This window comes from Conger conger, chromosome 2 (assembly GCF_963514075.1).
Source record: "Conger conger chromosome 2, fConCon1.1, whole genome shotgun sequence".
Lineage (NCBI taxonomy): Eukaryota > Metazoa > Chordata > Actinopteri > Anguilliformes > Congridae > Conger > Conger conger.
In genome coordinates, this window is record NC_083761.1 from 9,197,763 (window position 1) to 9,213,528 (window position 15,766).

Genomic DNA, 15,766 nt, shown 5'->3' on the forward strand with positions numbered 1-15,766 from the left:
TATCCATATCAAGTGATTGGCGTAGGAATTACATCCCTCTTTATACATAGTCCCCCAATTTTACCGGACCAAAAGTAATTTCACAGTCAGCTGTTTTTGATTTGCCAGGTACATTCAATCACATACTTAGTGGTACAAGAAAGCAGGTATAAGAAAGCTTTCAGTATTCGCACATGCTCGAACACACATATACAGTAACCAAACACACACACACACACACAAACACACACACGTGCGCACACACATTCATGTGCCAACAAACTAAAGCCTGGCCCAGGTCCAGTTAATCTGTAGGGGTACAAAGGGTCGAGGTCCCAGCGGTAAGACGGTAACTTTTAAAAGTGTTTGCCGTGCGATAATTTAATCAGCGCAGAAAGCAGCTCACAGTGCAGAATGTGCCACACACTGAGGCCAGTCTCAGACGGCAGCGACACACACCTGATACCCCGCGAATCCCGAGGAGACAGCACACACAGCAAACCTCCCGAAACACAGAGAAATCCATCTCCCTCTCTGTCACTCTCTCTCTCTCTGTTTCCCTATCGCTCTCTCTGTCTGTCTCTCTTCCTCACCCTCTCTCAACCTATCTTTCTGTTGCACTGTCTCACTCCCTCTTCCTATCTCTCTCTACCTAGCTCTCGATCTCCCTCTCTCTGTCTCTCTACCTTGTTCTCTCTGTCTCCATCTCTCTACTTCACTCTCTCTCCCTCTTCCTGTCTCTCTCTCTCTCTTTCATTCTCCCTCCTATCTATCTCCCTCTCCCCCTATCTCTCCCTCTCCCTCTCTATCTTTCACCCCCCTCCTCTCTCTCTCTGCTCCTCCAGGCCATTCAGACACACATGGCTGACTCAGAGCTGTGCTAATTAAAAGCATAAGTGCGATATCAAAAGTCTAATAAATACAACTAAGTGAGCCCAGGCATACATCAGCACTTGTGCATTTTCTGCAAGTCAGAAAGAAATCAGCCGCTAATTTCAGCCTGCCCCAACTGCCCCAGCTGCCCCAACTGCCCTAGCTGCCCCAGCTGCCCCAGCTGCCCTAGCTACCCCGGCTGTAATAAGGTGAATTTTTGTGTGAGTCCCACTTAGCAGACTCTGTATACTGCAGTCAGCTTTGTACAGAAGAGTTCTCACACCAGTGTTAAATAGTGCCTTTGAACAGATTCGCACAGTTCATTAACCCTCATTACTCCATCATACACTCTCTCTCTCTCTCTCTCTCTGTCTCTCTCTTGTGGCCTGGGCACACACACACACACACACACACACACACATATTTCTATAAATGCGCTTTTCATATGCACTTCCAATTAACACATTGAAATTAATGGCAAAAATGTAAATGAAAAAAAAAACAGAAATAGAACATCAACAGCAGCCAGCGAAGTGAATATTTAAATATTTCAGGAACTGCTTCCAAGTGCGAATCTATTTTCAGCCCTGATCCATAATTCAGTGTTAACTTCTCCCCCCCAAGAAACCTTCAAACCCTTGGCTCTGCTAAGACTGATTTTGTTTATTCTCACAGAAAGACAACGCTGGCAAATATTTATTTGTATCCAGACCTTTGAGGACGAGTTACAGTAAACTGAAGGACCTCAGTGTGCAAACGTCTTCGCCACTTGGACACACCCGATGGCGCTGACGGTTCCTCTGGTCGAAGTGCGAAGCAGAAGATAATCATGAAGCATGTTAGCACGTTAGCTAGCTGCTAAAGGGCTGGCAGGCTGGAATCTCCAGTGGGGGGCGAAAACTCACAGTCTCTGCCAGGCATTGTGTTTGTTTTTGCGAGGAGGATCCTGACAAATATACACGCATTCAGAGAGACTCGGGAGAGGAGCGGTAGTTTTCACCTCCCCTGACACCCGAAAACACCCCTGACACCCCCCCCCCCCCCCCCCTCCGCAGGCCGCCTCCTCACCTCAGCTGCTCCCCTGCGGGGACCTGCTGTGGCACAGGGGGATTCTGGGTTATGGGATCGGCCAGGGGTGCAACTCCGACCACGTTTCAGGGTATCGGGTTCAGGTCCTTTTAAATACGGCTAACCCAGGTAGTGAACTGAAATTCAGTCTGAGCTGCAAGAAATGCTCACAAGGTTCATTTTTAAATAATAACTAATATAATAATTTTTTGTTTAGTTTCACAAACTGCAGGAATTAAAATGAAATGGATCCCCCTGATAGTGGCAATGCCTTGCCATTTCACAAATTTTTCTCATATCATGCAGACATTGTATGTCCCAGTTGAGCCTTCCTCTTATTTTGGGAGTGGTGATGGAGGTCTGGGCCTCCTAGAGTGCAGAAACCCCCCCAGGCTGGCCACTGAGTGTTTGCTGACCAACGTCTGGCTGTTTTCCTTTCTTGTTTCTGTTTGTTTGTGTTGTGCTGAGCTAAGGGCGTTGGTCTTTGACAGTCACATTAACCTGGTTGGCCTCCTGCTCCTTCCGATTACCCAGGGCTCTGACTGCAGCTGACTGCAGCCGCTGCCCTGCTGAAAACAGCTCAAGCTACCTTCTAAAACAGCTGGTAGCTGGTTGACCATTTCAGACCAGCTCCCAGCTCAACATGGTTTAGCTGGTTGACCAGTTCAGACCAGCTCCCAGCTTGACATGGTTTGACCAGCTATGTTTGAGCTATGGTCAACCAGCTACCAGCTCAGACAATCTAGAGGACCTGCACAAGCTGGTTGACCAGTTCATACCCATGTAGACCAGCTTTATGACCAGCTTGGCCATGCTGGAAGAGCAGCTAATATCCAGCTAGAGCAGCTAATAACTAGTTTGACCAGCTCATACCCAGCTAGACCAGCACATAACCAGCTTGACCAGCTCATAGCCAGCTAGACCGGCTTATAGCCAGCTTGACCAGCTAATATCCAGCTAGACCGGCTTATAGCCAGCTTGACCAGCTCATATCCAGCCAGACCAGTTTATAACCAGCTCAATTTTCAAGCTGTTGAAGCTGGCATAGGATTATTTTTACAGCAGGGCGCACACACGCGTGCAGGCGCGTGCAGACAGGCCCGACTCGAAGCCCACGGAGAGTCTGCCAGCTGACCTGAAAGAGGAAGAGATCAAAATTCTCCTTCCTGTGAGGAAATCTCAAACAGACAGACAGAGACACGAGGAAGAGCTGGCGTCAGATCTCCATCTCCCTTCAGCGAGGCTCCGCGTTTCAAAGGGAAAGAAACAAGGATAATTCTCTTTTCTCACAGTTTGAAGTGCGGCACCGTGCCACTGTGAGAGACAGAAATCGCTATCAGAGGGATTCGCAGTGAAGAAGTAGGAAAAGTGAATGGATGTTGAAGAGGGAGAGGGATCTAGGGTGGCGTGTTTCTTTCGCGCGCGCCCTGGCACACGTGTCCTGCGGATGCTGACCGAGCCCAACCTGCCTGACGAAACGCCAAACTGCATCTCTGTCACCCCTTCATTTCAGTCCCGGGCACAGACCCGCACTGTCACAGGTGATCAGGGGTACCCTTTGAGCGTCACGACAGGGAGCCAAAACAGTCCATCAATCATCACGAGTGCCCAGTCTGCAGGCTACCCGTACTGTACCCACCCAAACAAACGGCGGCTCAAACAATTGAACTTGAATGCGAGTGTTTTTGAATTTTGAATTTGAATACAGTTGTTTATTTTCAGTGGGTGCACTGGCTGGTTTACTCACATTTTCTGATTCGCAAGCCTTCTCAATCACAAAGAACCAACCCGGAGAAATGGAGCAACGATACAAATATTTTTGGAGGTCCTACAAGGGAACACGCAAGATAGGGTCCTTATATACGTATGTCCTGTTTATTATACAACAGGAAATAGGTTCTTTGTACCTTTAGCACCTACATACAAATAAATACAAATACAATGTCTTCAAAGTGTATCCACACATACAGAGAGCGAGAGAGAGCGAGAGAATGGAGAGTGTGTAAGCATTTTGTGAAAATAAGAAAAGAAAATCTCCAGAGAAATTACTCATTAAGCAGGGAGATTCCACCAGTGAACTATTTCCCAAAGAATATAGAAATTTCTCATACTTTCAGTTTAAAAATATACAATTTCACCATCTAAGAGCCTGGAAAGCCAGCACAGTTGCTTTCCCCCCAAAATGTGTGAGCATTTCTGGGCCGGGCCCGAGATCATGTAAAACCTGCGGCCGAAGCCTCCATTACAGACCACTTCCTGCCTGCACTGCCCTTCAGGGGAGGGTGGGCCGGACACTCTACACCAGAGCTGGGAAATGGGCCATGTAGCCACGGCGACAGCCAATGAGAGGCCGGCACGCGGTGCAGGGTGGGCGGGGCCGAGCAGAGCGGCTTTTAAAAGATCGATGCTCCGGTGAGAGACACAGCGATCGTCTGCTGCCTCTCTGCGTGTTTTTTTTCGGGGGGGGGTTTTTTCCGTTGTTGTTTTTTCTCGGCAGGATATTGAACAGGAAATGCCCTCCGGGTGGGAACGGTGAGCGCTAGATTACGGAAAACCTGCACTGTGGAAACGGAGCACCTCGTTCACTGCCACGTCACTCGACACTTTGCGCCAGATTCCCGGCACCCGCTCATTCATTCTGTTCAGACGGATTCTGAGTTTCCACGTGAACAGTCGTGGATGCAGATTAACAAACGGGCCCCAAATGCATCACTGCCCATACTGTAGCTACCAAAACAAACACTGTTTCTAAATTTGTTGTACTTGAACCTGAGTATTTTAGAACTTTAATCTAATTGCTTATTGGGTAAACTGGCTGGTTTACTCACAGTGTCCATTGCTCAAGCCTTCTCAATGACAAAGAACTAACTCTGAGAAACAGACACACAAAAATATATTTGGAGGTCCTACAAGGGAACACACAAGATAGGGTCCTTAAACATGTCCCGTTTATACAACAAGACATAGGTCCTTACAAGAGTATACACAAGAAATAAATAAATTCACCAACAGTCCTCAAATGTGCCCTGTGACCCACAGAGGCCGTGGCCTAATCGCAGAGGGCCACACCCGTGCCCTTGGGGGCCGCCCCTGCCTCTCATCCACAGTATTCCCTCAGGAGCGTCCATCTTCCTGCCCTGTCCCTGCACTACCCTGCCCTGCAGACAGGGGGAGCCTACAGCTCACAACCGCCATCGATATTTCAGCAGCGTTGCATATGGTCATGTCTGCAGGGGGAGGATGTGCAGGTCTCAGTCTGAGACACGGGGCAGGGGGGGGCAGCAGGGCGGGGGGGCAGCAGGGCGGGGCCAGCGGGGTAGGGGGGGGGGGTCAGCAGGGCAGGGCCAGCCAGGCCAGGGGGAGGCAGTGCGGGGCCAGCGGGGCGGCGGGGGCGAGCAGGAGCTGGAGCGGGCCTACAGACGCCCCCTCTCTCCAGCAGCCCTCAGTGCTGAGGAAGGGGGTTTATTTATGGAAACTGTCCTATAACGCCACGTTATTAACGGCTGTTAATCCCGCCGCAACGGCAGGAGTAATAATGGGGTAAAAAATGCACAAAGGCGTAATCAGGGCCTTCACATACTGACGCAACAAGCATAGGGGGACTCTATGTGTGTGTAGGACATGCAGAGACACACACACACACACACACACACACAAACACACACACACACATTCAGTACACACTGGAACTAGTACGCACCCACTATCTGAAGTCAGTGCCCGTACAAAAAAAAAACATGTGAAATTTGCTTTTCCTCCTCTCATCCCAGAAGAGGGATTATTTCCATACTCCACATGTGTCCTCTTCACATGTTGGGTTCTTCACCTGTGGATATTGGACGCATGGTTATTTTGATCACATTCGGTGAGGATGCACACACAGAGAAGACCTGCAGGGTAAGATAAAACAGACTGTGGTATATGTGCATCGCTGCACAGGAACACTAAGTGGGTGGAAGACAGGTCATCATTCTGAATACAACAAAGAGAGCAGAAACGGAGCCATGCATAAGAGATGCCAGGCCTGTCTCCCAACTGTAACAGATTTATTCGCTTGTCTCCACAAAGCTAACAGAGAGGAGATGGCAGCACACAGTCACTCCACTTCAAGCCTGGCTTTAATTGGTGATTGATCAGCGATGTTTTGGCCCACGTTTTGATGTACCGCGTATAATCCCTGCTGAGGAAAAACAACCTACACTCAGTGAGCACTTTATTAGGTATTTATTTACTTATTTTTTTTAGACTTCTTAAGTCTTCTGCTGCTGTAGCCCTACAACTTTGAGGTTTGATGCATTGTGTGTGACATTTGGTCTGAAAAACAGCTGAACCTCTTGACAAGTCTGCATGCTTTTACACAATTAGTTGTTCCCAAATGATTGGCTGACTCGGACTCGGAACTGTACTGTCCTCTCAGGTCCTCTTCGCACTTGTACTTGTGTTTGATCTGCATTTTGTTGTACGTTGCTCTGGATAAGAGCGTCTGCTAAATGCCTTGTAATGTAATGATTAAATATTTGCATGAACAAGCTGGTGTACAGGTCTACCTAATAAAGTGCTCACTGAGTGTATGTTTTGAACCAGCAGGTAGCTGGTTGACCAGCTCATACCCAGCTAGACCAGTTTTATGACCAGCTTGGCTGTGTTGGTTGACCAGCATATACCCAGCAAGACCAGCTCATGACCAGCTGGTATAGCTGAATTTTACAGCAACGATACAAATGACTTCATGAGCAAGAAGCCAGCTGAACAAGAAACAAACAGAGTACTGTAAGTGTCACCAGTTCCCTAAAGTCATTTCATTTGGGATCACTGATCAGGGCGAAGAGAACAGCAACAAAACTGTTTTTCTGCTAAACCAGGCTCTGTACCAGCCCAGAGAACAGCCCACAGATCTAAGGGATGAGACCAAAGCGTTTTAATGAGTGTTTAGAAATCAGCTCAGGAGAATCTATTCCAATTCAAATTCAGCAAGCTTTCCTGGCCTGTAATGTGCCCAGCCAAGTAATACCTAATCATTAACCACAGTTTTTTATTCATAAAACATATAAACACCTACAAACAAAATCAATAACACTAAAAACGCTATAACTGATGAAAAATAATTTTAAATCATTAAAAACAAAACTCGGCCAGCAAGGAGGGCCATTTTTCTTTTTCTTTTTTTACAGATAATTTAGCCTCATAGCACCAAATATGAGTAATTTCTACACACAGCTGAGAGATGTAATTTGGCCACACTGCTGCTTTTTAAAAGCACCGGGGGAGAATACAAACAGTGTGCAGCTGGAGCGAACCTGTCTATTTAAGCACCGGGGCCGGACATAGCGCTACAGAGGAAATGAACGGCCTTTCCATTTTACCGTCCGCTCTCTCCGTGACTCAGACCGACACTCGCGCTGACGCTCCGTCCTGACCAGAAAAGCCGCGTCTTAACGAGCGAGGCTTCCCGCTCGCCCCGTGTGCATCTCTAGGAAACGGTTTTCCGTCAATGAAAACGCTCTTCTGCAGTGCTGCTCTTTGAAACGGGGTTTTATGCAAATTGCCAGATGCTAGAAACCGCTGCTAGGCAGTCAGAAGCACTGCTATAAAGAGCACTAATACCCAACACACGGTTCTGTTAGTACACTGATACTTAGTATTCAGAGTCCCAATACACTTATAACACTTACTCTGATAGTCAACACTAACGCCCATAACACTGACAATCAGCACTTCAACGTTCTTTACACTCAGAGGAGGAAAGTCCAGGGGTCAGAAAGTCAAGTGTCCTCCCCTGTATTTTGTTCAAATTGCCTGGATTTGCTCTCTAACACAATTCCTCAGCCTGGAGGTAGAACTAAGTCATGCTGGTTGAGTTCATGGGTGGAGGAAACACATGGCAGGAATTTTACTGGATTTTCCACCTATTTTTACACTCAAGACCCATAAAACGCACACTTAACACTAACTCCTATTACACTGGTGCCCATTGTGTAGATATGCACTGTAGTGATGTTCTGCACAGTGACAAGCAGCAGCCTACAACAGGTAAGCCACCATCTTCACTTGCCCTATTATATTCCCAGACACTTTTAACAAAATGAAAATGTTTCCAGTCTTCCCAAAAGTCCAAGGAGACCAGGGCCCTGTCCAGGAGGCAGGGTTGCTGGGAGTATACGAGAACGCTCTCCAGCTCATTGAAATGCAATAACACATTTTCACTTACTCATTTCTCCTCTTTCTCCTACTAACCGAGTTAGCCAGATAGCTGTAAAAAGTAAAAACCCGGAACAGCTCTGTTTACTTCAGTCCATGTTCCGGATTTGGGCGAGGTCCGGGTTTTACTTAGTGCAGCTATCAGTGAATCCTACTTCGTGGAACAGGTGACGCGACAGAAATGCAACCCAGATAAGGCCCACAGAGGGGCGTACGGAGGAATTTTAATTTGCCAAAGCTGTTCTGCTGGAGGCTTTCTTAACAAGCCGCGCGGTGTTTCCTCTGTGGGATTTCTATCTCCGTAACTCAGCAGCGCAGTGCAGCGTAGAGCCTCGGCTCCCTCCGTCTAGCACAGCTGTCCGTTCTGCCCGCTACCCACAGCAAACACAAGCCCTTCGCTCCACATGTTGCTAAACGCAGACAGCGGCGCCTCTGTGAAGCATGCGGGAGGGGTACGCGCTCCGTGGAGCAGAGCTGTGCGGACACGTGGCTCGACCCCTCTCTCCGAAACCCTGACCAGAGAAACACCTCTAAACCAGGGCCATGTATGACTCCAGCAAAAAACCTCTCTCTGAAACCCTGACCAGAGAAACACCTCTAAACCAGGGCCATGTATGACTCCAGCAAAAAACCTCTCTCTGAAACCCTGACCAGAGAAACACCTCTAAACCAGGGCCATGTATGACTCCAGCAAAAAACCTCTCTCTGAAACCCTGACCAGAGAAACACCTCTAAACCAGGGCCATGTATGACTCCAGCAAAAACCTCTCTCTGAAACCCTGACCGGAGAAAAACCTCTAAACCAGGACCATGTATGACTCCAGCAAAAACCTCTCTCTGAAACCCTGACCAGAGAAACACCTCTAAACCAGGGCCATGTATGACTCCAACAAAAACCTCTCTCCGAAACCCTGACCAGAGAAACACCTCTAAACCAGGGCCATGTATGACTCCAGCAAAAACAGCAATGCCGTACAGTTGTTTAGCTGACACTTTTATCCAAAGTGACTGACAGTTGATTAGGCTAAGCAGGGGACAATCCCCCCTGGAGCAATGTGGGGTTATGGGTCTTGCTCAGCTGTACTGATCTTACTGTGGCTACGCCGGGCTTGAACCAAAAACCTTCCGAGGCCCAGTCATGTACCTTAGCCGCTAGGCTACAGGCTGCCCCTTATTCCCATCAGGCAAACATAAGGAGAGCATCCCTGTATGCCCCATGCCACTGTGAATGATACTTTCACTCCCTATCCAGTACACATTATTGGTAAAGAATGAGGGAATTATTAATGTTTGGATCGTGACAATAATAATTAATAAGATTTTTATTATTATTAGCAGTAGTATGTGCATTATGTTTATTAGGAGTAATATTAGCATTACCTATTTCTACTGCTGCTACTACTGTACTACTGCAACGACTGCTATAACTATTAGTCTTGTTGTTATTATCAGTGTGTGTTATGTGCATTTTTAAGAGTAATATTGTGTTATTACTAATGTTTCTAATATATAATGCCTGAGGGGCTAGCGTATTTAGCTGGAGAAGGGCTGCTCCCTCTGCAGTAACATGCGCCCGCAGTGAATTGAGGGACTAGAAGTGGGGAACGATGGATCAGGAGCGAAAGGAGAGAAAGCTGCCTTCATTTCTCATCCTTCCTCCCGGATGCCCACGTCCCCCAGGCCTGTCTGTGACACAGTGTATCAGGGAGTCTCTAAACGGAGACGAAAACCACCCAAAAAAACGCTGACAAATACCGAACGCTGCGGAATACACCAAGGACCCACATGAAATCCCACATGCCTAGTCAGGCTCCGGCCTTTAAACGATCAGCTCTGTGGCATTTAGGGAAAGCCAAGCCGTCCCCAGCAGTAGAAGACACGCCGCATAATAGATCGCATTGGGATGGCTTTCCCCTATTCCGCCATTTGGGCTCTGAAGTATTCGAGTGCCCGAGGCTCCAGGTTCGTATGAGGAAACTGAGTCCCACACACAGGAAGATGTGAACAAATGGGACCCGTTGTCTACTCGCCCAACGTGTGTGCTACTCGAAAAACTGCTGAGACAAGTAAGCGTTTCTGTGGTTCCGTATCGTCTCACTCTAGTTAGAGTCTGTGTGCTCGTTCATTCGGCAACACCGCAGAGAGGCGTTTTTGGGATCCCAGCGGACATCTGCCCTAGTTCTGTGTCCTGCGTGGGATGGTTGATCTCCCACAGGGGACGGTTTGTACGGCCTTCTGGTGGCACCCACCTGTTAGAACTCTAGGGCCACAGTGTCTGCAGGTATTTGGCAGCCAATTAAGGCCTTGAGAACAAGGTGTGTGGACTCTTTAGCCGATAAAAGACATTAATCAATCAAGTGCTGAAACAAAACAGAAACCAGCAGACACTGCGGCCCTCCAGGACTGGAGTTGTAAACCCCTGTTTTAGTGGGCACTGACGGTGTCCTCCAAGGGTTATCTGGCTACCAGGTGTGGGCGTGGCCCGCAGCTCTGACAGGAAGAGCAGGGACTGCTGCCACTGCCATTGGTTCCTCCAGTTGTCCATCACACTGAGACATCCTACTCCTGTTCATTCACTTCACGTGATGTCATTTCCTGCATATACCACCATGATCATTTCGTGCCACTGCCCCCACAAGGAACACCTTACCCCAACACCAGTGAATGTACTAGTCTCCCCTCCTCCAAAACCAAACTCAGGACTCACCTCTTCCTCTAGCACTACCATACTTATACCCTTTCTTCACATATTTTCCCTCCTTCAACTTTCATCTCTCGTCTTCTGCTGTTCCATGTTATGTTAGTGCCTGCATACTATGTCTCTCATTTGACCTGACTTATTCTTGCTTTTGCTTTTTTTTTCTCTGTATTTTTTTCTCTGCATTTTAATTGTTTTATGTTTTTGTACTGCAACCTTGGGTCTGAGAAAACCACTATATAAAAGAAAGGTATTATTATTGTATACACCACCATGTAAAATCTCATAACGAAGACTTTAAGTTATGTGCCATCTGGACTACTGACTCACACTTATTAGCAGTCTGGGGTTAGCTGCTCTGGGCATTAGGAGGTAGAATGTGGGGCACTGCGGTTGAAAAAGCGAATGGGAGAAACCTGCAAGTTGGCAACCCAAGTGAAATCCAGAATCCAGGGCTAAACTGTCGCATGATGCAGTAGCAGACACGAATGTACCTGGCCAGCCACCGTACAATGTACCCCCCCCCCCCCCCCTTCCCTTGTCCTCACATGCTCTCAGACTTCATCTGCCCTGGATGCACTCCCTCCCCCCCTACGGGTGTCGCTGGAGGACTGACTCGCTCGAAGCACAAACCTAAAAATTCAGTGGCACTCTGACAGGTGAGAGCCTTTGACGGGTGTTTGAATGTGCCAGTAAAACGCTGCTCACCGGGTCTCGGAAAAGGTGAGGCCTTTTCACAGCTGAAATACGTTCCACTGCAGGGGCCCAAAAGTGGAAATGTCACGCAATGAAAGGGTGGAAAAAGGGACACCTGCCCGCAAAGTCGCCGGAAGTCGTGATCAGTAGAGGATTGCATTTAGAAATATCACGGCTTTATCGCACTGCGAAGATCAGAAGGACCAAAATCTTATGATGCCTTGAGATGGACAAACTACAATCTGAGTTTTTTCCCAATATAATATTTTGACATTTACAGGTACCTATGATGAGTGTTGGGGTGGCAAGACTCATAGCCACTTAAACCTTAAAACCCTAACCGATCAAACATGCTCAAAACAAGGATGTTGCACACACTCTGAGAGATTAAGGCACAGTGGAGTGTGTATTTTTGTTCTTTAAGGAACAAAGTTCCTGAATGGACCATGAAAGGTCCAATAATGTTCTTTGGCTACTAATAAGTGCTTTTGAGAACAAAAAGGTAGAAATGAATTATTAAACCCATGGCTAGGGGTACAATTCTCTGCACCTATTGGGCATTACCCCAGCGACAAGCTTTTGTACCTTTTTAGGCACATTTTTTCTGAGAGGGCACAGAGTTTAGAGAAGGAGGGGGAACACTGAGAGCCTTGGACCCCATTGTCCAGCGGAGGCCTTGATGCTGGAACAGCTGCTTGCTTCCCAAGGCCTTCAGTCCTGGGTAATCATTAACCCCACACCCAGGCCTGAAGGCCAGCTAGGCCGCCTCTGGCTCTCACTGCACGGCGGAGGAGGAGGAGGAGGAGGAGGAAGAGAGGGGCAGATCAGCTCACGGAGACCAGTTGCTGAGTTCCCAGGAGCAGCTGCCAGAGGGCCATGCTTCCCAGCCCTGTGTTTGCTCAGCCTCATCGGGGCTGATCGGGGGCTTCTGTGCTTAGTTACAGTACGTACAGTAGGCCCGGGCTGCTTTGGGTTCAGTGATCACGGGGATTTCATCCACATGGCCAGGCTCAGCTCGCCCTGGGCCATGTTTCAGACCGGGAGGGGGGGGGGCAGTGCCGATGCTCGTGAAGCCAGCTATCACGGACGCAACGCGTGGGTTTTCATTCTTCTTTTTTGTTCAGTACCCCCCAAAGTAATGGTGCACAGGGACACCGGCCCTTGTCCCATATGCCAATGCTATGAATGGTTCCAATAGGAACCCCGTAATTCGTTGTATGGGAGTTTTCACACTTCACACCCATGAGAGAGGGTTCCATAAAGAACTAAAAAGAGTTCCCCTATGGGATCAAGCCAAAGAACTCTTCCGGAACCCTTCCTTTTTTCAAAGAAAGTAGAACCAAATTTGCAATGGTGATGGCTGCTACTGCCTTTAACTCTGCAAAAGTTCATGATCCTTATAACCTATTCTCTCTCTCTCTCTCTCTCTCTCTCTCTCTCTCTCTCCAGAGATGAGAGCAATATAATCAAACAGTACTTTTTGGATGTTAAAGTGTTTACAGAGAGTGTTTATTGAGATATGTACGTGTTTTCATGGATGTGTGGATTAAATGGGCGTCTTAAATCTCTCTACTCAAAAGTACATACTGCCTATATCCATACAAACGGAAACCGGGGCTACCACATAAATAATTGTCTGTCATGTTTATATACAGTACGAACTGATTAGGCTACATATACATTATCTCCCGAAAACCATTCATTGATGTGCTGTTGGCACACACTGTAGTTTAATAATAGGAAACTATAAATACTTCATATAATATTAATATACATGTAAAAATAAAACTTGAAAGGATGTTATTTCTGTAGTGCAATATCGATAACACATTAAAAGTAACATGCGCGCCTCTCTTCAAGATTGCTAATAGCAATAAAGTAGTACTGCGTGTGCGTCTGGAAACAATATTTACTGGTCGAATTCATATCCTGTTGCTCCCCCATATAAAATTAAACAGCCCTGAATATAGCGCTTCCTGGAGATGAAGCAAGCACAGATCTGGAAATAGCAACAGCGAAATGCAATAAGAAAACTTCCAGACTCCGGAAAAATAAATACAGTTCAACAGAATGGCGCAATGAGCACTGTGGTTATAGCTCAGACAAGCAAAAGTTTTTTATACGCTGTAATGATTTGATTTTGATATGAATCTGGTTAAAATTAAGTATTTTGTATGTATTTATGTTAATACAGCCTGTCAATCATTTGTGTTTGCTCGTAGCTTGCTTTTGTATTTTTATTGGTTTACGTTATTGTTGCTGTTGTAAATCCGGGCGAAAACCCCGTAGGATTGACGAAAAGCGTAGCTTGCTGTTCATTCCGTCACGATGACAATTCACACGAAATGTCTCCTGTTGGAGCAAACACCGGACGTGGCTCCTTCACGCTACGTGCATATCACATCCTTCTTCGGTTAAAGAAGGAAATAACATGTTCTGCAGCAAACTGTAGCAAAATACATATTTTATTCAATTAATGGTTCAGGAGTAAAACACTTAATATTTAAACCGACCATCTAACGATACAATGACATGTACATGGAAAGTGCCGGCCTACATCAAGCAAAAATTGTCAACCACACCCCGCTCGCCGAAGAGCGAATATGGAGCCCACATACAGGAATGATTTCCTTGAAAAGAATCAGTCACGTTGAAATATAACGAACAAAAACTAAACAAAATAACACGCACAATACGGTTGTCGCTGTCCGTCGAATTCAGCCATTGTTAGAATAACCACCAGAACCGCTTGCATACGCCGTGCGGTTGTTAACAGCAGGTTCAATTATTTGTATGTGGTGTCCACACACATGTAGCCTATAACCTGCTTCTTTCGGGAACGATACTAAGACCTACAGTGATTCATGGGGCTAGCGGATATTTTACCCTCTGGTTTAAACTGAGGGGGCGAATCGGGGCGAGCGGAATGGGGAGTGCCAGCGAAGGGTGGGGAGATCCAACCATCTACTATGCGATTTTCTATATTCCTTTCCCCTCTGTCCCACCCCTCCTACACAGCCACCCAAGTTACACCTGTTAGCAACTACTGACCCCGTGTATTTTTATTTTACCAACAGGCCGATTTGACCGCCGAGAGCATGTCGTGTCCACTCGATGTGCTTAGCAAGCCGTTTGCCTTCCCTTGTATGTGAAACATCGGCTGTTACATGTGTTTATAAAGCACCACCATCTGTCACCCCATAGGACTCTGTGTAGCAAGGTATCTATATGGGGAAATCTCATCAGGAGATTCTATGGGGAAATGTTGGAGTTTGTTCTCCAGGGAACTGACCTGTCATATTCATTGGAACCAAATTTAAGAAGTACATTATCAGGAAGGGCTACAAGCAAGGGCACACCGCTGGCGCCACCTTCGCACACGCTAATATGTCCAGGTAGCCAAAGGGCTAAGGCTAGCGAAAGGGTGTGTGAGACGGTAATGCTGACGGAAAACAGCGGGTGTATTTATATCGTAGACTAGAGGATAAATGAAATGGCCCATATGATGGCGGTTTGGCCAGATCTGCCTCCAGGACACAGACACCTCGGTTATGAATGGGGGAATATAACGTCCTGTCTGTGAAAATAAATCGTCTTTCCTTACTTTAACATGGCATCTTCCTTATCCTCTTCCTCCTTCTGCCGAACCATCACTGCCATAATAATTTTCCTCTCCTCCTCCGTGAGGTGACTGAGGTCCGGCAGATCAGGCATAGAAGTCGGCGCGGTGGGTGGGCGAGGGCCGCCTTGGGGCCCCACAGAGGCGGACATCTTTTACCCCTCCTTGGCGTGTGAGGTTTTTTTGACGAAAATCCGAGCGAAGAAAGGCACTCCTCACGACATAGTCCACGGGAAGAGCAGCAGCTCTCGCAAACAGTGCAAGCCTTTCATGGTTGCGGGCACCCACGGTTGTGCTTTTGTTTCTATTCGGCTTTTTCTCCTCTCTCTCTCCCCCCCACCCCCCGCCTGCCCGCCGCTCCCCTCCACCACTCGTTACGGGCAGCCCATCTCTTCGCCAGGAGATGACACAAGCCGAAGGAACCGAGATCAGTTGGCTGATCCAAGATGTCCCCGCCGCCGGACTTGGGCTTGGGTGTTGGATGATGGCTAGGAGCAGTCGGCGAGGCGCTCCTAGCTCTCTCAACCTCTCCCACTCTCTCTCTCTCTCGCTCACTCTCACACCCTCGCTCTCTCTCGCTGCTTCCTCGCTGCTGATGCCACTGCTGTCAGGGAGACGGAGCAGTCAATGGGACC

The 15,766-nt window shown here is 47.6% G+C and overlaps 1 protein-coding gene across 1 annotated transcript in view; it reads right to left on the reverse strand.

Annotated features, from left to right (window-relative positions):
* rims1b (regulating synaptic membrane exocytosis 1b) overlaps positions 1–15,445 on the reverse strand; it is a 106,226-nt gene extending 90,781 nt beyond the window's left edge. The window contains exon 1 of the mRNA XM_061232927.1: positions 15,117–15,445. Coding sequence (XP_061088911.1) covers positions 15,117–15,283 — 167 coding nt within the window. The 5' untranslated portion in view covers positions 15,284–15,445. The remainder of the gene's footprint in view (positions 1–15,116) is intronic.
* Between the last annotated feature and the right edge of the window lie 321 nt (positions 15,446–15,766).